At 49.8% G+C, this 25,070-nt stretch overlaps 1 protein-coding gene across 1 annotated transcript in view; it reads right to left on the bottom strand.

Annotated features, from left to right (window-relative positions):
- Positions 1-25,070, bottom strand: part of ttn.1 (titin, tandem duplicate 1) — a 115,348-nt gene that overhangs the window by 24,394 nt on the left and 65,884 nt on the right. Inside the window, exons 146-163 of the mRNA XM_085920775.1 lie at positions 24,683-24,979; positions 24,089-24,391; positions 23,713-24,012; positions 23,340-23,627; positions 22,950-23,252; positions 22,484-22,786; positions 22,100-22,405; positions 21,008-21,295; positions 20,606-20,896; positions 20,232-20,519; positions 19,829-20,111; positions 19,438-19,745; positions 19,256-19,360; positions 18,893-19,090; positions 18,515-18,811; positions 17,837-18,427; positions 17,435-17,737; positions 26-17,329 (exon numbers count right to left, since the gene is read on the bottom strand). Of these exons, the coding sequence (XP_085776901.1) occupies positions 26-17,329; positions 17,435-17,737; positions 17,837-18,427; positions 18,515-18,811; positions 18,893-19,090; positions 19,256-19,360; positions 19,438-19,745; positions 19,829-20,111; positions 20,232-20,519; positions 20,606-20,896; positions 21,008-21,295; positions 22,100-22,405; positions 22,484-22,786; positions 22,950-23,252; positions 23,340-23,627; positions 23,713-24,012; positions 24,089-24,391; positions 24,683-24,979 (22,356 nt within the window). The remainder of the gene's footprint in view (positions 1-25; positions 17,330-17,434; positions 17,738-17,836; positions 18,428-18,514; positions 18,812-18,892; positions 19,091-19,255; positions 19,361-19,437; positions 19,746-19,828; positions 20,112-20,231; positions 20,520-20,605; positions 20,897-21,007; positions 21,296-22,099; positions 22,406-22,483; positions 22,787-22,949; positions 23,253-23,339; positions 23,628-23,712; positions 24,013-24,088; positions 24,392-24,682; positions 24,980-25,070) is intronic.

Here is a 25,070-nt window from a genome sequence, read left to right as displayed (position 1 = left end):
GAGAAGGGCTCGGACGGAACCTTACCTGTAATCTTTATGCCGGCTTTTGCCTCCTGCGGTACTCCCAATCCATATTCATTCTCTCCAATAACTCTAAAGTAATAAGTGGCTCCTTCCAGAAGCTGGTCCACTTTAAACGTCAATGCATGGCAGTTAGTGGTGACAGAAACCCAGGCCTTTTTACTCGCCTCTCGCTTTTCAACGTGGTAGGTCTTCACTGCGTCGCCACCGTCATTCTCAGGGGCTTCCCACGTGAGGGTGGCCGAGTCCTTGGTCACTGATGAAACCTTGACATTGACTGGGGGTCCAGGAGAATCAAGAACCTTGACAATTAACGGTAATGTTGCTTTTCCTAACGGCGACTCAATGCTGACACTATATTCGCCAGAGTCATTTCTTGTTGACTTTTCGATGGTCAGTGAAGTGCTGGAGTTTGTTGAATCAATCGTTCCTCTCACCTTTAGGTCGGTGCCCTCCTTGGCCCATTCCACCGAAGGAACAGGTTTACCCTTGAATGGAACATTGAGGGTAAATGCCGTTCCGTGCTGAACCACGAGGACTTTGCGCATCTCAACATCCACATCGAATGCTGGCTCTGCAGTTCTTTCCACTGCCACAGCCGCATCGGAGCAGCGGCTGCGCCTACTGCTTCCAACTTTGTTGATTGCTTTGACGCAGAATTCATACTCCATGTCAGATTTTAGTCCAGGAACTGTGAACTCCAAGCTCTTGGTGAGACCAATGGCCTCAACCCATCTCTGCGGTTCTGGTGAGTCGGGTTCCTCCTCTTCCTCTTCTTCATATTCCCCCTCAACCTCCGCCACCGCCGTCACCGGTTTGTGGATGTACTCCCTGTATTCGACGGCGTATCCAAGGATAGGAGCACCTCCATTGTTGGTAGGTGCTTTCCAAACAACGGACACGCTGTCCTTTGTTGAATTCACAATCTTTGGCTTGGACGGAGGACTTGGAACGGCCTGAGGATCCACTGCTCTAAATGAAGCAGAGGCTTCACTCGGAGGGCTCAGACCGGCCGCATTTTCAGCATAGACCCTGAAGTCATACTCGCAACCCTTACGCAGTTTGTTTGCCAAAGTGCTACATTCAGCGACTGAATCTCTATTGACACGAATCCAGCGCATGCCGGTCTTCTCCCGGCGCTCAACCACGTAGCCAGTGATTGGACTGCCTCCGTCACTCGTCGGTTTGCACCACATGACGGTCATTGACTCTCCGGTAATGTCAGTGGCATCAACGTTAAGAGGAGCTGTGGCAAACGTGTACGGATCGGTGATCTTGACAGCCTCGCTCTCCAATGCCTCACCGTTTCCGTGCTTGTTGATGGCCAAAACCCTGAAGATATATTCATTTCCCTTCAGCAGTCCCCTGACAGTCAAGTAGGTTTTGGTGACGTCAGCCTTCACTACAGTCCAGGCCAAGCGGCTGGTCTCGCGCTTCTCAACAGCATAGTGTGTAATCTCAGCACCACCAGGCTCCTGAGGTGGACCCCACGACAGAGTGCATTCCTCAGACGTGAGACCTGTAATCTGCAGAGGTCCTGCGGGGGGCCCTGACTTATCCATAATGACACAATGTATTGGCATGCTAACTGTCCCGGCAATGTTCCGTAGCGTGAGTAAGTATTGACCGGAATCTCTTCTGATGCAGTCTTTCACAATCACCGAAGTAGCGGTATCTGTCGAAACAACTTGGATTCTCGCTCTCGGCACAATCTCGCTGCCGTCTTTGGACCAGGCGACGACGGGGGAAGGTCGGCCTGCGATGTCAGCGTGAACCTTTAAAGTTTCTCCTGCTTTCACAAATACCGTTTCTCTGTATTTAACATCCATCATGATTCGTGGAATCTCCACATCATCCTTGACGGTGATTGGGCCAGTGTTGTCAGAGGGTCCGCTGAACAATCCTGCCGAGTTCTTAGCAATGACACGGAAGTCGTATTGGCTGTCCTCCGTAAGGCCCGTCACGTGGTAGCGAGTCTCAGGCACGTTGGTGAAATTGCACCTTGTCCAGCGACCTTCCGGAAGGTCTCGACGTTCAACAATATAGCCAGAGATCTTGGCGCCGCCGTCATACTCTGGTTTGTCCCAACTCAAAGATACAGACGTTCTGCTTACAGCGGTGACAACGGGGGTTCCCGGAGGATCACACGGATCTCTCGCCGCCACAGCCTCAGAGACCTTGCTGCATTTACCGATGCCAGCAATATTTTCAGCATAAACACGATATTCATACATGATCCCCTCTTCTATTCCAGTGACTTTGTATTCAGAATCCTTGATCATTGCTCTGTTCATCTTGCTCCAGAGAATGCTGTCGCGCTCTTTTCGCTCGAGGTGATAGCCAAGAGCAGGACTGCCCCCGTCACTGACAGGCTCGTTCCAGGTCACCACCATGTAAGACTTTGTGGCAATCTTAACTGCTGGTGTGGAAGGGGGTCCGGGTTGCTTAAAATTGTACTGAGCTGTAATTGCAGGAGAATCTAAATGTGTGCTCTTTCCATAACGATTGACTGCGTAGATGCGAAATTGGTATTCTGCCCTGTGCGTCAGGCGACTGGCTCTGTAGACCGTTCTGGCCACATTGCTTGCGGCCATTTGCCACTCTTGTGTGTTGGTATCTCTCTTCTCAACGATATAGTTACTTATGGAGCAGCCGCCATCGTAATCTGGTGGAGACCAGGAAAGCGTGATGCTGTCAGACGTCACGGTGTCCACCTTAAAGCATGTCGGTGGACTGGGTTTATCCAGGACGACTACGCTTAGCTGTGATGTTACTGTTCCTGCGGTGTTGGCCAGGGTGATCTCATATTTTCCAACATGCTCCCTGGCAGCCTGCTTAATGAGCATCTTGGATGAGGTCGCAGTGTTTATAATTGTAACCAGAGACGTTTGCTTCACGGGAAGACCGTCCCTCTTCCACGAGACAATGGGCTTAGGTCTGCCTCTCACTGGAACTTCAACAGCCAGGTCATCTCCGGCCTTCACGCTGTATGTTGTGAATAGTAGGATGGCAGAGGGCTCAATGGCCATATCCTTTGCGTGCACAGGCAAACCGAGCTCCTTGGGCTCACTCTTTCCTTTCTCGTTGATTGCGACGACTCTGAAGAGGTAGGTTTCGTTGGGAGTCAGATTAGGAACGGTAGCCTCTGTCACCTTGACTGTGCAAGATGTACCCCATTTTTCACCACTCTTGGACTTGAACTCCACGTTGTAGCAGATGACTTTACTGCCGCCATCATGTGCAGGTTTGCCCCACGAGAGTGAAACGCTAGTTTTGGTCACATCGACAACGGTTACATTGTTTGGCGGCAGGGGTACCTCTGAAACTTTAGTTTCTCTGCTTTCAACCATCAGGCCTTGGCCGTATTTATTGACAGCACAAACCCTGAAGTAGAAAATGCCACCCTCGGGCAACTCTTCAATCTTAAATGTGTTTGCCGTGCAGTTGCTGGTAACAGTCGTGTAGGCCTTACGGACAGACTCCCTCTTCTCAACAATGTAGTTGGTGATTTTAGACCCACCGTCAGTGAGCGGTGTATCCCAGACGAGCGTCGCTGAATCCTTTTTGAGATCCTTCACAGTGAGGTTCTGCGGTGCACTCGGCGTATCCAAAATCCGCACAGAGACAACGGCACACTTTGAACCGCTGCTGTTCTCTAAGGTGAGTGAGTATTTGCCACTGTCCCAGCGGTTGACATTGTCAATGACAACCATGGTGTATGAGCTGGTGGTGTCGATGACAGCGCGGTCTGTGAGAGCACCATCCATTTTTTTCCATTTTACAGTGGGTTCTGGCCTTCCTCTGATGGTGACAAACAAACGCAAGGTACCACCTGCACGCACAGACACCACCTTTCTGAGATCAGCATCTAGCTCAATCTCCGGTGCTTCCTCCCTGTCCACAGCAACCACCGTGCCATGGACGTAAGCGGCCTCACCCACTCCCTCGGAGTTGATGGCGCAGACACGGAACTGATATTCTTCCAATTCCTTTAAGTCCGTGACAGTAAGTTGGGTAGCCTGAATGCCGGAGGGTGGCGTACACGTGGCCCACTCTTTTTCAACCGGTCTGTCTACTGTCGGGGCGACTTCTACCTCCTCTGTCGATTTTGGTACCGGCGTATACACTCGCATTTCAACTATGTAGCCCTTGATATAGGCGCCGCCGTCAAAGTCGGGCTTGCCCCAGGAGAGTGAGACAGAGGACTTTGTGTAGTCTGTCACCTTGGGGTGGTGCGGGGGTCCTGGGGGTTTTGTGGCATCACAGGCTCTGTAAAGTAGCGACAGTTCACTGAGGTCTCCGATTCCTGCCTCATTCTCGGCTGCGACGCGGAACTCATAAAAGTGGTCGGCCATCAGTCCCGTCACTTGGAAGTGAGCGTCTGTCAGTTTTTGTCGGTTGCACTTTGTCCATCGGACACTGTCTTTGTCACGTTTTTCTAGGTGGTAGCCTGCGATCTCTGCCCCGCCAGTCTGCTCTGGGGCTGACCACGACAGAACCATTGAATCCTTAGTGATCCGACTTGCCTCCGGTGTTCCAGGAGCACCAGGGGGTTTGTATGGATTGCAGGCAACGATGGGCTCACTCTCGAGACAATCGCCGGCACCGTATTTGTTGACCGCCCTGACTCGTAAAATGTATTCATTCCCGGTGAGCAGGTTTGTTAATTCGCAATACAGACTGCAGACGTTGGCGGCAGCCACCGTCCATGATAAACTGCTGGTCTCCCGCTTCTCCACAATATAGTGAGTGATATTGGCACCTCCGTCTAGGGATGGCTCGGACCAGGCAAGGGTACATCTGTCTGCCATGATTCCTGTGACCTTCAAGGGTCCTGTGGGTTTTCCTGGTTTGTCAAGGACTTTGACTGTGATTGGGAAGGCTTTTGTACCACCCAGGTTTTTGAGCACAAGTTCATAGTGCCCACTGTCCAATTTGTTCACGTCCTTAACCGTCATGGCAGTGCATTTGGGAGTGCTCTTCACTTCAATGCGAAGAGCTCTGTCCATTTCCTTGCCTTCCTTGAACCAGCGCACGTCAGGAACTGGTTTTCCGTGGATGTCGGCATCGAGAGTTAAATGTTCTCCAGCATTGACCACCACGGCGTCCTTGTATTTGGGGTCCATTGAGGCCCTTGGTGGCTCAATTTCATCCGTAGCAGTTATAGGTCCAGAGCTGTCGGAGGGCTCGCTGAAGACGCCAGCTGCATTTCTGGCGATAACCCTGAATTCATATTGCTCATTTTCTGTCAGCCCGCTGATGTTATATTCCGTCTCCGTGATATTTGTAAAGTTCTCTCTGACCCAACGCTTATCGGGTGAGGCAAGGTCTTTCTTTTCTACAATGTAGCCATTGATTTTGCTGCCGCCGTCATACTGAGGCTTTGTCCAACTAATCCTAATCAAGTTTCTAGAAACGATGGCAGCCTCTGGAGTGCCAGGGGGGTCGCATGGATCACGTGCGACAAATGACTCTGAGGCTTTACTGCACCTGCCAACGCCAACAATATTTTCAGCATAAACCCTGAACTCGTATCCAATTCCTTCTTCGAGATTACAGATCTTGAACTGAGTATTAGTGATGAGTGTCTTGTTCAATTTGTTCCACAGGATACTGCTTCTCTCTTTGCTCTCAAGATGGTAACCAATAACAGCAGTCCCACCGTCATTGACTGGCTCATTCCATTCAATGACCATCATTTCCTTGGTTGCAGATTTAACATACGGTGTCCCAGGAGGGCCTGGTGGCTTATATGGGTATTGGACAACAATAGCCTTGGAGTCTAGGGGAGGGCCTTTTCCATATCGGTTTTCCGCAATGACCCTGAACTGGTATTCCACGCCCGTCTTCAGCTTGGTCACTTTGAAAGCTGTCCTAGCTAGCTGCAGGGTGACCGACTGCCACGTATTGCCGGTGGTTTCTCGCTTTTCTACGATATAATGTTTCACCTGGCATCCGCCCTTGTACTGTGGGGGATCCCACGAGAGGTGGACAAAGGTGTTACTCACCTCGACAACTTTAAGTGGACCAGTCGGTGGACCTGGTTTATCGAGAATAATGACATCCATGTGAGCGATAAATGTGCCGGCGGTGTTGTTGGCTGTGATGGAGTACTTTCCAAAGTCCTCTTTGCACGCTTCAGATATCTGGATCCCGGTTGTTGTGAGCGTGTTCACCACATTGACTCTGGAGGTCACCTTCAGCAGTTGACCATCCTTTGTCCAGGTGACCTTAGGTTTGGGCCTGCCAAGTATAGGAAAATTCAGGCTCAGGTCTTTTCCTGCCAACACACTATAAGTGTTGAACTGCATCTTAATGCTTGGCTCCAAGGTCATGTCACTAGCAACAACGGGTGTCACGAGTGCCTTTGGCTCACTCTTTCCCTTCTCATTATAAGCAATGATACGGAACAGATATTCCATTCCGTTTGTGAGGCCTGTGACCATGCCTTCGCATGTCTTTGTGTTCGTGGCAACACCCCACTTCTCCGTACCCTTGGGCTGCATCTCGATAAGGTAGCCACCAATCCTGCTACCGCCGTCGTGCTCAGGTTTTTCCCAGGCCAATGACACACTGGCTTTGGTGACGTCGACAAGGGAGATGTTCCCGACAGGAAGCGGTACCTCGGACGCCTTTGAAGCCGTCTTCGTTTCGTTTGCCTGGCCGATGCCATATTCATTCTCAGCCATGACTCTGAAGTAATACATAGCACCCTCTATCAAGTTCTCAACCTTGAATGTGGTCTTTGTACATTTGCTTGAGACATTTGCATAAGCCTTCCTGGTGGATTCACGCTTGTCAATGACATAGTGCTTGATTTTAGAACCTCCGTCGATTAGTGGCGCATCCCAAACAAGAGTGACTGAGTCCTTCCTAACATCTTTCACGACAAGGTTTTGCGGGGCTCCTGGCCTATCAAGGACTTTAAGAGTAACAAACTCTGACACAGACCCACTGCTGTTAGTCAGGGTTAGAGTGTATTTTCCTGAATCCCATTTGTCACACGAGTCTATGGACAGTTGTGTGAAGGTCACACTCTTTTCGACCAATGCCTTTTCACTCAGGTTTGTGTCACCCTTCAGCCACTTAATCTCAGGTGTCGGCCTGCCCTTGAATGGGACATGGATCCTAACCGATCCACCGGCCTTCACGGATATGCCCTTCCTCAATTCCGAATCCAAGTGGATCTGTGGGGGTTCATGCCTTTCTTCTGGTTTCGCGGTTCCCGAGAGAACTGCTGGCTCACCGACTCCGAGTTTGTTCAGAGCGCACACCTGAATCTTATACTCCTGACCTTCTGTCAGTTTGTGGATCTCATATTTGCTGACACGCAAGCCAGTGGGGGGAGTAACCATGGTCCATTCTTCTTCCTCAGCCTTGCAGACTTCAACAATATATCCTTGAATGGCGCTACCGCCATCAGATAGCGGCTTGCCCCACGACACAGTGATTGAGCTCTGTGTCGAATCGACGACGTTAACATATGCGGGGGACCCGGGTTTGTACTTGGGGTCGCAGGCCTTGTAGTAAGAGCTGGGTAGACTGGGCTCTCCCAAGCCGACAACATTCTCAGCAGCCACTCTGAACTCGTACTCGTGGCCGGTGGTTAGCCCAGTGACTCTGAAGGAAAGGTCAGTGATTTTCTGTCTGTTGCATCTGGTCCATTTAACTCCCGCTCGATCCTTCTTTTCAACAACGTAATTTGAAATCTCACTGCCACCGTCAGACTCTGCGGCAGTCCAAGTAACGCTCATTCCATCATGAGTAATGTTGGTCACGTCCTCAATGTGAGGTGGACCAGGAAGAACAAAAGGAATCTTCATGATGGCTGCGCCAGATTCCAGTGGGCTGCTCGTGCCGTAACTGTTGACCGCCATAACACGGAACATGTACTCACTGCCTTCCAACAAGTTGGTGACTTTGTAACATGTGCTAGTGCAGCTGGAAGAAACAACAGTCCAAGCGAGACGGCTCGTCTCTCTTCTTTCAATGATGTAATGCGTGATGGGGCTTCCGCCATCGTGTAAAGGAGCGTGCCACACTAATGAGCATCTATCCTCAGCTACCCCGGCGACGTGAAGGGGTCCCTCGCAGGGGCTTGGTCTGTCCAAGACCAACACTCTGAACGGCACGATTTCAGTGCCCGCTTCATTTGCTAGCCGTAGCGTGTACATTCCACTGTCCGTTCTCACAGAATCTTTAATGACTACCATTGCGTGAGTTTCTGTATTTTTCAAGTCAATTCTGAGTGTATTCTCAATTGAAACATCATCCTTGAACCACTGCATTGCTGGCAGTGGTTTGCCACGAACATCTGCGTCCAGTTTGAGTGTCTCCCCAGCATTGATGACAATGGTCTTGGTGAACGCAGGGTCAACAGAGAACTTAGGCGCCTCGATCCTGTCGCTGGCGGTGACTGGTCCGCTGTTGTACGATGGCTTGCTGACGGTCCCGACGGCATTTTTGGCCATGACTCTAAAGTCGTACTGGGAATTTTCTGTGAGGCCAGTGGCAGTGAACTGGGTCTCAATCACATTAGTGAAGTTTGCCCTCACCCAACGGCCTTCTGGCAAATCACGCCTTTCCACGAGGTAGCCGGTTATATTACTGCCACCGTCGTATTCTGGTTTGGTCCACTGGATAACAATGGCATCTTTGGTCACATGGATAGCCTCTGGCGTACCAGGAGGATCACATGGATCTCTGGCCACACAACCCTCTGAAATCTTACTGCACCGTCCCGTGCCTACAATATTTTCAGCATACACGCGGTATTCGTACTCAATGCCTTCCTCCAAAGGGTAGCTCTTGTAATAAGTCTCACAAATGAGTGTCTTGTTGATTTTGACCCACAGAATACTATTCCTCTCTTTTCTTTCAAGATGATATCCGAGGACCGGACTGCCTCCGTCCGAGATGGGCTCGTGCCACTCCACAATCTGGTGATCTCTTGAGAGCGCAGAGATGAACGGCGTGCCCGGTGGGCCTGGTTCTCTGTACGGGTACTGAGCAACAACAGCAGAGGAATCGAGGCCGTGACTCTTTCCGTACCGGTTCTGAGCAATGATTCTGAACTGATACTCGGCTCCAGTCTTCAGTCTTGGCACTTTGATTGTGGTTCTGGCACAGTTATTGTTGACGTTTTCCCAGGTTGTTGTTACAGTCTCTCTCTTCTGCACAATGTAGTTTGAAATCTGACAACCACCATTGTGTTTTGGTGGATCCCATGATATAGTCACGCTCTGTGTTGTAATTTCATCAAATCTCACTGGGCCAGTTGGGGGCCCAGGCTTGTCAAGTACTATGACTTCAACGGTGGCCTCTTTCTTTCCGGCAGAGTTAGCGGCATGAACGCTGTACATGCCTCCATCGTCACCTGCCGCCTCCTTAATGCTCAGAATTGTTTGAGTCGGAGTGCTGTGAATGTTCACTCTGCTAGTGAAGTTCAAAGTCGCTCCATCTTTGGTCCACGCTATTGTTGGTTTTGGGCGTCCAAAGATTGGCACTTCAACCTTTAGGTCTTTACCGACATGGACGCTGTAGCTGCTAAAGGTAGGGCGCACATCGGGCTCAAACGTCAAGTTCTTTGTCATGACGTGGCTAGAGAGGACTCTGGGGTCACTTTTGCCCTTGTCATTTATTGCTGTAACCCGGAACAGATATTCCTCCCCTGGGTTGAGATTGGAAACGGTCGTCTCCATTGTTTTGTACGTGTTGACACGAGACCACTTCTCCTGTCCCTTAAGCTGTACCTCGAGCAAGTACTGGATGACTCTGCTGCCGCCATCGTATTCCGGATGTTCCCAGGCTAAAGAGATGCTTGTATTTGTTTGATCGGTAACAGTCAAGCTCCTGGGAGCCTGTGGCACCTCTGAGACCTTAAGTGGATCGACCGTTACCGCAGGCAGACCGATACCGTGTGCATTCTCAGCAAGGACTCTAAAGTAATAACTGCAACCCTCCTGGAGTGGCTCAATCTTCCACGAAAGAGCATGGCAATTTGTGACCACGGCAGCATACGTTTTGCGGGTGCTCTCCCTTTTTTCCACAATATAGTTTTTGATTTTGGAACCACCGTCTAAAAGAGGTACTTCCCAGGCAAGTGTCACGGCTTGGTTTGTAATTTCTTTCACCGTCAGATTTAAAGGTGCGCTCGGTGTATCAAGAACCCGGACGACGACAAATGCAGATTTGGTTCCACTGGAATTTTCTGCAGTGATTGTGTATTTCCCGCTATCAGCTCTGCTCATCTGGTCAATTACAAGGGCTGTGTAACTGCTGGTGACTTCCACTTGAGCCTTCTCCTTGAGTGGAGCATCATCTTTGTCCCACTTGATACTGGGGGTGGGTCTTCCCTTGATTGGAATAAAGAGTCGAAGTGAAAGTCCCGCCTTAATTGTCACAATCTTTCTCAGTTCCGGGTCGATGTCAAGGTCTGGTTCATCTGCTCTGTCCTGGGCAATGACCGTTCCGGCAAAGTCGGCATGTTCGCCAACCCCGACCTTGTTGCTCGCACACACTCTAAATTTATAGGCTTGGTTTTCTTTCAGGTTTACAACCTCAAATTTGGTCTTCTTGACACCTGTTGGTGGCGTGCACATGATCCAATCTTCCGCAGGCACCTCTGCAGCTGGGGCTTCAGTCTGAGCCTCACCACCTGCGACTCGCTCTGTGGCAATGCAGTACTCAATGATGTATCCCTGTATCTCTGAGCCACCATCACAGATAGGTTTGTTCCACGACAGGAATATCGATGATCTCGTTGTGTCTGTAACTCTGGGGTTCTGTGGCGGGCCAGGCCTGAAGACCGGATCGAGGGCTTTGTAGAATACCGTTGGCGACGTAGGCTCACCGACGCCCACCGAATTCTCTGCTGCAACCCTGAATTCATAACTGTGGCTTTCCAGAAGACCCGTGGCCTTGAATGTCAAATCTAACACAGCTTGCCTGTTGCATCGAGTCCACCGTACACCTTCTTTATCATGCTTTTCAATGATATATGTGGTGATAGGACAGCCTCCATTCTCACTGGGAGCCTCCCATGTGAGCACCATTGAATCCTTTTTCACATCTGCAACCTCTAAGCCTTTGGGTGAACCAGGGACTGTGTAAGGATCTGCAATCATCACCGGCTCAGATGCAAGCGGAACACCACTACCATACTCGTTTACAGCATGGACTCTGAAGATGTATTCGTTCCCTTCCAGAAGTTTTGTAACCTTGTGGCAGGTGTTCGGCACTTTTGGATCCACGACAGTCCAGACGAGTCTACTTGTTTCTCTCCTCTCGACGACGTAGTGCGATATTTTGCTACCGCCGTCTTGTATCGGTGCTTTCCATGAAAGACAGCATTGGTCTTTTGTTATATCTGTTACAGTAAGAGGTCCCTGCGGTTCTCCAGGTTTATCCAAAATGACCACATTCACCTGTACAGACTTTTCTCCTCCTGGATTTTTCAACAGCAGAGTATAGGCACCTCCGTCGGAGAGTTTTGCTTCCTTGACAGTGACACAGGCGTGGGTTGCTGTGTTCTTAACCTCTCTGTGTATTGTGTTTGCAATTTCCTGCTCTCCTTTCAGCCAAGTGATAGAGGGTGCTGGTTTGCCGTGGACGTCTGCGTCAATCTTAAAATGGTCTCCTGCTTTGACCGCGATCGTCTGCGCGTACTCCAGATCAATGCTGATACGAGGGGGCTCAATCTCATCCCTTGCGGTGATGGGCCCAGTGCTGTAAGAGGGGAGACTGAAAACACCAGAAGCATTTCTTGCAATAACGCGGAACTCATACTGGTTATCCTGCACCAGTCCAGTTGCAACATATTCCGTTTCGATGACATTCGTGAAGTTTGCCTTCGACCAGCGGCCTTCGGGAAGCTCTTTTTTTTCCACCGTGTAGCCTGTGATCTTGGCGCCGCCGTCATACTCTGGCTTGGTCCATGTGATGTGAACCGAATCCCTGGTAATCCTGGTTGCCTCAGGTGTACCTGGAGGGTCACAAGGATCTCTGGCGACATGGCCTTCTGACACTTTGCTGACTTTGCCAATGCCCACAATGTTTTCAGCATAAACTCTATACTCGTATTCCATTCCTGGTTCCAAGCCTGTGGTCTTGAACGACTGGTCTGTAATAAGTGACTTGTTCAGTTTGACCCAGAGGATGCTGGTCCTTTCCTTGCGCTCCAGATGGTAGCCCAAGATAGCGCTACCTCCGTCATTTACAGGCTCATTCCAGGTCACCGTCATGCTGTCCTTTGTGCACATTGCAATGGAGGGTGTCGCTGGTGGTCCTGGGAGCTTGTATGGATATTGGGCTACAATAGACTCTGATAAGAGCGCCGGACCTTTCCCGTATCGGTTTTCCGCTGTGATTCTAAATTGATATTCGGTGCCAGTTTTCAGTCGAGCTGCTTTCACTTTGGTCCTTGCGAGCTTTGGTGACACCATCGTCCAGTTAGTTGTGGACGTGTCTCTCTTTTCCACAATGTAGTTTTTGATTGTGCAACCGCCGTCATACTCTGGCGGGTTCCAGCAAAGAGTCACACTGTCAGAGGTGACCTCTTCAACCTTAACTGGACCACCGGGCTGACCAGGTTTGTCCAGTACGACAATGCCGATGTCTGCCGTTGCCTCCCCCGCTGTGTTGCCAACGGTAACGTGATAATGTCCAAAGTCATCTTTGGAAGCCTCTTTTATGCTTAGGTTTAACATTGCTTCTGTTGCACCAAAGTTGACTCTGGTTGTTCTCTTAAGCGGCTGGCCGTCTTTGAGCCAGGAGACGGCCGCTTTGGGACGGGCGATGTACGGAACCTCGACTGTCAGATCCTCACCTGCCAACACGCTGAACGTGTTGAACAACATTTTGACGACAGGTGAAATGACAAGATCTTTCACAATGACAGGGACGCCAATTTGACGAGGGTCACTTGTTCCCTTCTCGTTTCTCGCTGCCACACGGAACATGTATTCTTCACCTGCGTTGAGGCCACCGACGCAAGCTTCCGTTTCCTTCACGATCACCGCCTGTGTCCATTTATCTACGCCTTTGGGTTGGACCTCTACCACATAGCACCCGACTCTGCTTCCGCCATCGTGTACTGGCTTTTCCCACGACAGTGTGACACTGTTCTTAGTAACATCTTTCAGACTGATTTTACCAGGGGGTTGGGGCTTCTCAGACACTTTAACGGACTCGCCAGTCTCAACTGGGAGGCCAATGCCATATTCGTTCTCTGCCAAAACTCTGAAGTAATAGTTGCATCCTTCGAGGAGCGGCTCGACAGTAAAGGTGGTGTGATGGCACATGGTGCTGACCGTGGCGTAAGCCTTTCTTGTGGACTCGCGCTTTTCAACAATGTAGTTCTTAACCTTAGCTCCACCATCGTTTGATGGCGGATCCCAAGAGAGAGTGACAGACTGTTTTGTTACAGCGTCAATCTTTAGATTCTGTGGCGCACTTGGCGTGTCGAGCACCCTGACCTGGACCGTGACTGTTTTGGAACCGCAGCTGTTCTCAACTGTGAGGTGATACTTTCCAGTGTCAAATCTGTTGACATTTCCAATGACAAGGGATGTATAGGACGTCGTGGTGTCGATAGTGGCTCTCTCGATGCGTTGGCCATCCTCTTTGGTCCAATTAGCCTGGGGAGAGGGTCTGCCTCTGATCGGAACAAACAGTCTAAGTGTGCAGCAAGCTCGGAGGGTGACCACCTTGCAAAGTTCTGCGTCCAAATCGAGGTCTGGGGGCAGTAGTCTGTCCTCAGCCTTGGCGTTGCCAGGTATGAATGTAGGTTCCCCAATTCCTTCCCCATTTACAGCAGATATTTTGATTTTATACTCTCGACCCTCAGTTAGGTTGACAATGGTGAATGAGGTTGCAAGTAGTCCTTCCTTGGGGGTCACAATTGTCCACTCCTCCTCCTCCTTGTCAGATGTGATGCAGTCTTCAACAATGTAACTGGTGATGTCAGAGCCACCATCATAGGCTGGTTTGTTCCAGGCCACAGTAACAGATGACCTGGTCGTGTCCAGGATCCTGGGGTTGCACGGAGGCCCAGGTTTGTACAATGCGTCACTGGCCTTGTAGAATGGACTGGAGAGGCTAGGGTCACTCAGGCCAGCAGCATTCTCTGCAATAATCCTAAATTCATATTCGTGTCCAATAATAAGACCTGTTGCCTTGAATTGCAGATCTTTGACCTTCCTCTTGTTGCACTTGACCCAACGGAGGCCTGCCCGGTCTTTCCTCTCAACGATGTAATTTGTGATTGGTGTCCCACCGTCACTCTTTGGCACCTGCCACATAATGACCATTGAATCTTTAGTGACAGCGGTGACCTGGGGATTCTGAGGCACATCCGGAACCGTGTATGGGTTGTCGGCAATGATGGGCTCAGAATCGAGAGGTTCGCCGTTGCCGTATTTGTTCACCGCCATAACTCTGAAGATGTACTCGTTTCCTTTTAGAAGCTTTGTCACCTTGTATTCCGTAAGCTGGATGTCTGAGGAAACATTGGTCCAGACAAGTCTGCTAGATTCCCGCTTCTCAATGACGTATCCTTCAATCTTTGCACCGCCGTCATCAAGAGGCGGGGCCCACGTTAGGAAGCAGTTGTCAGCCATGACATTTGATACCCGAAGAGGTCCGACTGGTGGGCCGGGTCTGTCCAGTACTTTCACTCTAAAGATGTGCTTGCAAAATCCACCTACATTTGCCGCAGTCAGTACAAATTCGCCTCCGTCCGATCTGATGGAATCTTTGTTGCTCAGTATAGTTGTCAGTTCGTTGAACTTCACATCCAGTTTCAGTGTGTTCTCAACCTCTTTCTCATTCTTGGTCCAAACCATGGATGGGGTTGGTTGGCCTGCAATGTCCGCTTCAAGCTTGAAGGACTCTCCTGCATTCAGCAGAAGCACATCCTTAAAGATGGCGTCCACCATGATGCGTGGCTCAACGATGCTGTCCTTGCATGTAATAGGGTCCGAGGGCTCAGACGGTGCACTCACAGCTCCTGCTGAGTTTCTGGCCATGACACGGAACTCATAAGATGCATCTTGCGTCAATCCACTGACGGTGAATGTTGTCTCAATGATGTTTGTGAAGTTTGCTCTGATCCAGCGACCGGTGGGGAGTTCTCTCTTCTCCACTGTGTAGCCAGTAATTTTGAATCCGCCGTCATAGTTGGGCTTTGACCACTTGATGGTGATGACATTTTTGGAAATAAAAACAGGCATAGGCTGACCTGGGGGATCCACAGGGTCCAAGGCCATTATTGCTTCGGAAGCTTTGCTGGGTTTGCCGATTCCAGCCATGTTCTCTGCCATAACGCGGAACTCATAGGCGGCTCCATCGTCAAGGCCTGTCGATTTCAGTACGTTGCCTTTCACCAGACCTTTGCTGATTTTTTGCCACATAATGCTGCTTCGTTCTTTCCTCTCAACGTGGTATCCGATGACTTCATTGCCACCATCAGAAACGGGTTCATTCCAGCCAATTGTTATGGAGTCTTTGGTGAACGCCACCACATGGGGTGTGCCCGGTGGTCCGGGGACTTTGAACGGATAGGCAGCCACTACTGATTCTGAGGTTATGGGAGGTCCTACGCCATACCGATTCTTCGCCTTAACCCTGAACTGGTACTCTGAGCCAGTCGTCAAACGGTTGGCTTTAAACATGGTACGAATAGCAGTGGAAGTTAGTTCTGTCCAAGTCTGCGTGGTGGTGTCTCTGATCTCAACCACGTAATTAGTAATTGGAACACCCCCGTCGTTCTCTGGAGCGTCCCATGCAAAGGTGCAGTAGTTACGAGAAATTTCGTTGATTGTAATTGGCCCTTTGGGTGCCCCCGGAACATCGTGGACTTTGACAAAGATGTTTTCCACCACACTGCCAACTATGTTCTTTCCTGTCATGGTATACACTCCGCTGTCTGCTCGGGTGCATTCGTTGATGGCGAGGATGACAGTCGCAGCAGTCGCCTCCACGTTAGTCCTCTGGGTGAGCTTCAAGGCAGCGCCGTCCTTCTGCCAAGTGACCACTGGCCGGGGATGGCCCATTGTGGGAATTTCAACCTTGATGTCGTCTCCAGCTTTTGCGATCACGGTTGACTGACATACACTGCGCAGATCAAACTCTGGCAGGGAGGTCGATTCCCTGACAACAATAGGCTTGCTCTCCCGTGGGGCACTTCTTCCCGATTGGTTGACTGCTATCACGCGGAAGGTGTACTCTTCATTCTCATTGAGATTCCTCACAGTGAAATCCATGCTCTTGAGGCTTGTTACATGGGCCCATTGATCAGTTCCTCTCTTCTGGGCTTCGAGGACATATCCGGTCAGCCTGCTTCCACCGTCGTGCTTGGGTTTGGTCCAAGCCAGACTCACAGAGTTCTTGGTGACATCAGTTGGAATTACGCTTTCCGGAGCACTTGGGGCCTGGGAGGCACGGACGGGGTCGGGCGTTTCGACCGCTTCACCGACACCAAACTCGTTCTCGGCAGACACTCTGAAGTAGTACTCGCAGCCTTCGCACAGATTACTAATTTTGACTGAAGTCGTCGGACAGGTCGTGACAACAGTGGCAAAAGCCTTGCGAGTTGATTCCCTCTTCTCAACAATGTAATTTGTGATCTTGGCGCCACCATCGATGAGAGGCATCTCCCACCAAAGGACAATTGATTCTTTATCGATTTGGACTGGTTTCAGGTTGAGAGGAGGCCCAGGTGAATCCAGAACTCTCACATGAATATTTGCTGTCTTTTTTCCAGCGGCATTGTCGAGGGTAAGCTCATATTTACCGCCATCGTTCCTTGCACTTTCTGGAATGACCAGCATTGTAAATGACTCAGTACTGTCAATGACAGCACGTGGCACAGGACTGCCCTCCTTGGTCCAGGTGACTGTCGGCGCAGGGCGCCCTTTGATGGGCACAAAGAGGCGAATGGAGCAACCAGCCCTGACAACAAGAGTTCTCCTTAGTTCCATGTCCAATTCCAAATCAGGTTCAGCTGCACGCTCCACTACCTCAACCAATTCCTGAGTTTCAGCGGGTTCACCTGTGCCCTTAGCATTTACTGCACTAATTCTGAAGTGGTACTTGCTTGTGTTTTCAAGCCCAGGAACAACAAACTCGGTGATTTTCAGAGTAGACGATGGCGTGTCCTTAACCCACTCCTCTGTTCCTTCCTTTCTGTGCTCGATTACATAGCCAGTGATGTTGAGACCGCCATTATCCAGGGGTTTCCCCCAGTTGAGCGTTGCAGTGGTCTTGGTAGTGTCTGTAACCCTTGGATTTACTGGCGGTCCAGGAACATCTGCCAATATCATAAAGCCTGCTTTTAGTGGACACATTACACTATATCATCTATGCACATTGTTTTTAGAGGCACTTTTGTGTGTTTGCAATTGTTCTTACTCACAGGTAGCAATGACTGTTGTGACTGGCATTGACGGTTCGCTTGGCTCTCCAAAGCCAGCTTTGTTCTCAGCAACAACACGGAACTCGTACTGTAAGCCTTTAGTCAGTCCAGTGACCTCATAGCTGAGCTCGACGACAGATTTTTTAGAGGCCCTGATCCACCTCATTGCCCTTTTTTCCTTCTTCTCGACACAGTAGCCGATGATATCGCTTCCACCGTCTTCAGTGGGTCTTCTCCACGTCACTGTCGCTGAGTGCCCATCCACTTTGTCAACTTCTGGTTTTGATGGTGGACCGGGAGGACCTAAGAACAGAGAGTTCACATGGATTAAAAAACATAACGACGTGTTGCCGCACTAAGTAGATAGAACATATGTTTTCAGGAGGTCAAGCCGACACATACCAAATCTATCGACCATCTTGACAGGCTGAGAGTGAGCCGGCTCACTGCTGCCGTACTGGTTCACAGCAGAAACTCTAAAGATATACTCATTGTCCTGAATGAGTTTGGTGGCCACATAATGACAGTTGGCAACCTTCTCTTCCAGAATTGTCCAGAGAAGGCGACTGGTTTCCCTCTTCTCTAGTGTGTAGTACTTGATAGGAGACCCGCCGTCTTCTGGAGACGCTGTCCACGTCAGGATGACCTTCTCGGATGAGACACCGCTGCTTTCGATGGGACCGGGAGCAGCTGGAACATCCAGAACCTTAACCTTAACCGTTTCCTCCTTCACGCCAAAGGGATTGCTTGCAGTGATGATGTAGTCCCCGGAGTCCTTCCTCGTGGCGTATTTTATTGACAGGGTGGAGGAGGATGCGGTGGTTTCAATATTGACTATGTCTGAGGGCTTCAGGTACTTTCCTCCTTTCGACCAGCAAGAAGTCGGAGCGGGCTTGCCGAGAATACTCGTGGCAGTGACCACGATGGTTTCCCCAGCTCTGATGGTCACACCTGCCTCCATCACCTGAGCATCGATGATAATGGTTGGTGAAGCTTTTGGATAGAGAAAAGAGAATGGATTACAAATCACACCATTTTGACCCGGGAAGCACGTGTGACAAGTGAATCAAACCAAATCACCGTATTCATCCACGCAGATAATAGTATCCGTCTGGTCGGACGGCGGACTCAGGGCACCGGCTGCATTCTTTGCTCGTATTCTGAACTCATATTTGCAGCCCTCCTGGAGATCAGTGACCGTGTATGCGGGTTCTGCAACATTCATACTGTTGGCCTTCACCCAGATCTTAGAGGGGAGATCACGTCTCTCTACAATGTAACCAGTCAGCCTATGGCCCCCGTCAAACTGTGGCTCAGCCCACTGAAGAGTCACGGTGCTCCTGGTGACGCTGATTACGTCTGGTTTGCCTGGAGCATCTGAACACAAACAGCGTTTGTGCAGCAAAACCAACATTGCCAATGCTACGTGTCGTTGATCCTCACCAGTTTCACACTTACCAATTGGATCAAGGGCAACTCGTGGATCAGTGGGAGGACTCGGTCTGCCAATGCCAGCCAAGTTAATGGCCATTACCCTGAACTCGTACTCGAGGCCTTCGGTCAGCCCGGTCACTTTGTGCTCCTTCATTCTCAAGGCCGTCGGGCTTGCCCTCTTCCACAACATACTATTCCTCTCCTTGAACTCGGTGTGATACCCTGCGCATTCGTTGCGGAAAGGGAGAGTGTGGTGAGAGAGTCTTCATAAGTGTACGAATGTAGGAAAAACAACCCCGACCGACGTCATTTGCAAAGGAGCTCAAGTACCTCACTGCGTTTGTATGTGTACGCACAGTGCGCAGCGTCATGAACTCACAGTCATACCTGTAATGGGAGATCCTCCAGTCTTCCTGGGGTCTGACCAGGCAAGGTAGGCAGAGTCATGGCGCATACTCATGACCTGAGGTGGAGGAGGAGCGTCGGGAACGTCTGGGGAAAAGCACAGATGTTTTGTACCGGGAGAAAGCTACGTTTTGGCAAAAAGGGCAGAAGTTGCAGATACTTACTGAATGGATGTTTTGCAATCACAGGTTCTGACTTAAGCCCCTCTCCAACACCATACGTGTTCTCAGCACACACTCTGAAAATATATTCTGTGCCCTCGTGGAGACCAGTCACCCTCATGGTGCTCTTTTCCACCAGAGAAGAGACAGTCACCCACATATTGGTGACCGAGTCCCTCTTCTCTAGAATGTAGTTTGTGATGTCTGAGCCCCCATCGTCTTTTGGCGCTGCCCATTTCAGTGTGGCGCCGTCGGCAGTTACATCCTTGAATTTGATGGGTCCTACGGGGATGCCAGGCTTTCCCACCACCCTGAAAGAAAAGTCCAGTGGTCACTGGATGTGAACAGCACAAGCATGACAATGCATTCATCTCTCCAGGCATCAGTTTGGCACCTGATGAAAATGCTAGACTCTTTGCTGCCAGCACTATTCCTCAGGGTGATTGTGTATTTGGAGGCGTCGCTTCTCTGGCAATCCCTTATCAGGAGAGTGGTGTTGACGCTCGAAGATTCTGCACAAACACGTCCCGTGTCTGTCAAGTCTTCATCCTCCCCCTTCTTCCATGACACCTTGGGCGTTGGTTTGCCCACGATTGGAATCTTCAGACGCACCGTGCTGCCCTCTTTGGCCACGTAACACATGTCAGGAAGTTCCCTCAAGTCACAAGAGGGATGAACTGTGGAAAGAAGGGCCACGATACTTGAAAATTCCAAGAGACATATCCCATACACAAATAGCGGCAAAGGCGTCGCAGTGACACAAGAACTACGGTACAAATGTGACCATTTGTCCTTACTGAGTTGGTCCTTGGCAACTACTGTCAGCTCCTTGGCGGCACTCTCCCCAGTGTCATTCACAGCTTTGACGCTGTACTTGTACTCTTTGCCCTCGACCAGATCCTTGGCGCTGTACTGCATGTTCTTTGACCTCATCAACTCCTTGTACTTGTCGTCGCCATTGAGAACCCCGAGCACATAGCAGATAATGCGGCTGCCGCCATCAGTCAGAGGTTTCCTCCAGCTGAGCGTACAAGAGTCCTTGGTAACCAGCAATGGCTTGAAGTCCATGACAGGACCAGGCTCCTCTGCGTGAGTAGAAAAGGGCCGGTGACCAAAGTGTAGTGAAATTGAAGACAATAAATGTGCCTGAAATGGTTCTCATCACACCCACCAGATGCTCTGATTGAGTCGGGGGTCTCGCAGCACTCTCCGGCGCCGAGCAGATTGACGGCTGACACTCGGAAATAGTAGTACCGTCCAGCATTCAAGTCTGACATCTTCAAAGATGTCTTGGTACAATTGTTGGAGACCGTAGACCAAGCCTTCCTCTCAGTGTCTCGCTTTTCCACGATATAGTGGGTGACTTCATAGCCCCCGTCTAGAAGAGGAGCATCCCAGTAGATGGAGGCACTGTCCTTTGTGGTCTCTTTTATCGCCAGGTTAATTGGTGGCCCAGGAGTGTCTTAAAAAAGAAAAAGAAATGAAAGAAAGTGAGGGTCTACTCCAGTTTTTTTTTGTATCTTTCACTGCTGATTCAAGATCGATTGAGATCAAGAAGAAGCAGATTTCTTACCCAGCACTTTGACGATGACGGTGTACATCTTCATACCAGCCACACTCTCCAGGTTGAGAATGTATTTTCCAGCATCATATCTGTTGACATTCTCCACCATCACAGTGGTGTCACTTTTTGTGGACTTGATGACAATGCCTTGGCGATCCTTGATGTTAGTGTTCATCTTGGCCCATATGACCTTGGGCACGGGGTGACCCTTGATTGTGGCATGAAGCTTCATGGTGGCGCCAGCTCGCAGTTCCAGGCCCTCTTTCAACTCAGCACTCAGCTCCGCCTCCGGGGGTACTAGAAGATCATCAAACGCAATTCCCGCTGACTTCCAAAAGCCCTGACATCTTTCGTTTGAATTGAGCTAATGTTCAAATCAGGGCTGCCTATCTGAAAGGGTAACCTAGTTACTTTACGGATTACTTGCTATGAAATCCAATTGAGCTACTTGACTGACAACTTGATTTTAAAAGTACCTAAATGAAACGACTACGATTTGGCAGCTGCAAGCACCGTTTCAACATATGAATGATCACCTCACTGGTTTTGCCTTCATTGCAAGTTAGTAACAATATTTTTAGCTTTCACCCTTTCTGATTGTAGGGAATTGATTATTGGTCCACAAGGGCTCATCTCAGACTCTGTCAAAATGTCTTATTACAATTATATTTCAGCTCCCTACTGCTCTCCTTCCACAGATGATATATTCTACTCGTCTCCTCTTGCTCATCCCTTTTGAGAAGAATTCGTTTTGTATCAACGATTATGACATTAATTGTTAAGACTATCACATTAAGAGAAAAGACATTTCACAACAACCCAAGGCCCGCCCGACTGTGCTTGGGGCCGTGCGACATCATTCCGATCGTCTCCCCAACATTGATGGAAATTGAAAGCGTTGGTATGGATTTTTACATGTGAAAATGACAAGAAGAGTCATGCAACTTGAATCTGACTACTGGTCCGGAAATACTAACTCATGATAGGCACCAAAAACAACAAAAAACAAACGTCTCAATCGACATTTACAGTGTGCCTCGGTAGGATCCATTATCTTGCATGCCACTTATTCACCCATAAATTGTGGAAAGCAAAACCTACCTATGATGTCCTTTGCGATGTGCTTGCCAGGCACTTCAACCGGTTCACCGAAGCCGACCTTATTGGCAGCGGTGACACGACACTGGTACTCGGCCTTGTGTATAAGGTTTTGTATAGTGTAGTTGGTGTCCTGCAAGTTCTTGGGAACATTGCATCGGATCCAATCTGCCGTATCTGTCCTCTTGCACTCCACCAGATATCCCAAGATTGGACTTCCGCCACTGTTGGCCGGAGCTTTCCAGCTGAGGCTTAGGGTGCTGTAGGTGGTGTCAGTCACACGCGGGTCGAGTACAGGGCCCGGGGGAGCTGCAGAAGAGCATTTTGCTTCGAGTTAGAAACAAGTACGCATAAACAAAAGAAACTTTTGGAGGTTATGAAACTCACTGATGGGATTTTGTGCAGTAGCGGCATCTGAGGGCTCACTGGGTTTTCCAAGTCCTGCCTCATTAACAGCAATGACTCTGAATTCATATTCCACTCCCTCGCTAAGGCTTGTGGCACCAAAAGTCCGTTCCATTAAGGGTTTCCTATTCATCTTGCTCCAGTTCATCTCCTTGGTTTCCTTCTTCTCAAGCATGTAACCCAGAATGGCGGACTTTCCATCATCGGTTGGCTCCTTCCAGCTCACGGTCATTGCATCCTTGGTGACGTTGGTAATCACTGGGGCCTCACACTGTCCAGGAACAGCTGGTACACACATATATCAGCACTTTTAGTTGAGCCATTCAAAAAATGGCTCGTGTTAAACGTGTTAAAAATCTGAATATTTTAAAAAAAAAAAAGAAAAAGACCAATATGTACACACTGAACTATATATATAGTACTTGAGGTAAACCAAGATGGAACTCACTGAATGGGTTCTTGGCAACGATAGGGGCAGTTATGAGACTGTCTCCAACTCCCCACGTGTTCTCAGCACGGATTCGGAACTGGTATTCATGACCCTCGATCAGCCTCTGCACATTTAGTTCAAGATCTTCACCCTTGATTTTTGAGGTGACCAGAGCCCAAGTTGCCCGGCTGGTCTCACGCTTGTCCAAAATATAATTGGTAATTGGGGCTCCACCATCCTTCAGAGGCGCCTCCCAGGACAATTTTATGCTATTAGCAAACACTTCAACGTATTTGGAACTGGCGGGTGGACCAGGCACATCTGTGCAAGACACAGAGTTCAAATGCATCACTGGACATCAGTCATCAAAGCAAACACACCAATTGGACCAGTTCCAAAATTATTCACCCAAAACGGTAACATGGATGTCAGCGGTCTTGGAGCCACTGGCATTCTCTGCAAGAATGGTGTAGACCCCAGTGTCCTCCTTGGTGACTGAGAGCATCTCCATTTGGATGTGGTGTCTCTGTTGGGTGATGACTTGCCCTTGACTTGACCTCAGACTATCATCACCTCTCTTCCATGTGACTTTGGGCATCGGTTTACCGAACACCTCAGCCTCAAGGAGAACCGAGGCTCCGGCCTTCACCTTGAAGCCTTTCTGCATCCGGGCATTAAGTTCTACCCTCGGAGGCACTGCGGTAAACGACATGACCCAAGTTTATCACCCTTCTCAAAGTTAGCTGGACAATAAAAGGTCACTTGAGCATGTCCCTCTCACCGTTCTCAGCACAGACCAGTATTGGGTCTGTGGGCTCTGAGGGTTTGCTAATGTTGACGGCTGTTTTGGCAATGACTCTGAACTGGTACTGTAGGTCTCGCTCCAGGCCAGTCGCAGTGTACTCCTCCCTGGGGACATTCTGGCAAACAGTGTTGCAACGCACCCATGCGTCTCCAGGCACACGCATGGCCTCGACATAGTAGCCAATGATCTTGCTGCCACCGTCGTTCTTGGGCCGGCCCCAAACGAGCGTTACAGAGTTATTGGTCATGTCCACAACATCTGGTTTCCCAGGGGTATCTGCAACACAGTGACTTACATGAGAAAGAGAATTTGGTCAAAATTTTCTTTTGCAGGTGTGGTGTGCTAAACTCACCAATGGGTGTTCTGGCAGTTACAAAATCAGTCTTTGTGCTTGGCTTGCCCTGACCAGCACGATTGATGGCTGACACCCTAAAGGTATACTCGAGGCCCTCAATCAGGCCGGCACAGGGGTACTCGGTGGTGCGTACCACAGTGTCGTTGGCCTTCACCCAAAGGAGGCTGTTTCTTTCTTTACGCTCAATGTAGTAACCTGTGATGGGGCTGCCACCGTCACTCTCGGGCTTATCCCAGGCCACAAACATGCAGTCCTTGTTAGTCTTGTTTATGTGACAGTTAAGAGGTTCACTGGGAACATCTGGTGAGGAAGAAAACAATCAAACAGAACATTATTTCTGTCAAATGGTTGACTTTTACATTCAATGGCCGTGTGAGGATTTTCCCGAGCTGTGGGCCGGCTAGGTGGCCGGCCAGCCGGCCCTGAGGCCTAAGAGTGAGTGAGCGTGTGGGACTAAGAGCGAGTCGTCCAGTGGTTGTCTTGTGTCATGTCCTGGGGCAAGACACTTGACGCACCTTGCCCCCAGTACCACTCATACTGGAGTACGAAACTTGAAAATGATTCTTTTATGAATGAAGGAATGAAACCTACCAAAGGGAAACTTGGCAGTCATCCTATCAGATTGGATAGGGTCCGACACGCCGTAGCGGTTCTCAGCCCGAATGCGGAACAGGTACACTTTCCCGGGAACGAGTTTGCCCAGCCTACAGCTTGTCTTGCCGGAGGACACAGCGTTAACCCAGTCACCTCGACTGACATCGCATTTCTCCACCACGTAATTTGTGATTTTGCTGCCGCCGTCCTCCAGGGGTTGGCTCCAAGACAGAGAGCAGGCATCCGAGTCAATGTCACTGATCTCCACGGGACCCGCGGGAGGTCCGGGAATATCTACAACACACATAGATCAAATGTGTGTCAAGCCATTCCATACACAATTTACAAAGCCCCCATACAGAATAACTAAAGCAAGGAAACAGAC

The sequence above is a fragment of the Syngnathus leptorhynchus genome, chromosome 9 (assembly GCF_054491065.1).
Source record: "Syngnathus leptorhynchus isolate UIUO chromosome 9, UIUO_Slep, whole genome shotgun sequence".
NCBI lineage: Eukaryota > Metazoa > Chordata > Actinopteri > Syngnathiformes > Syngnathidae > Syngnathus > Syngnathus leptorhynchus.
Note: the sequence above shows the minus strand (reverse complement) of the source record. Positions and strands in the feature narration are given on the sequence as shown.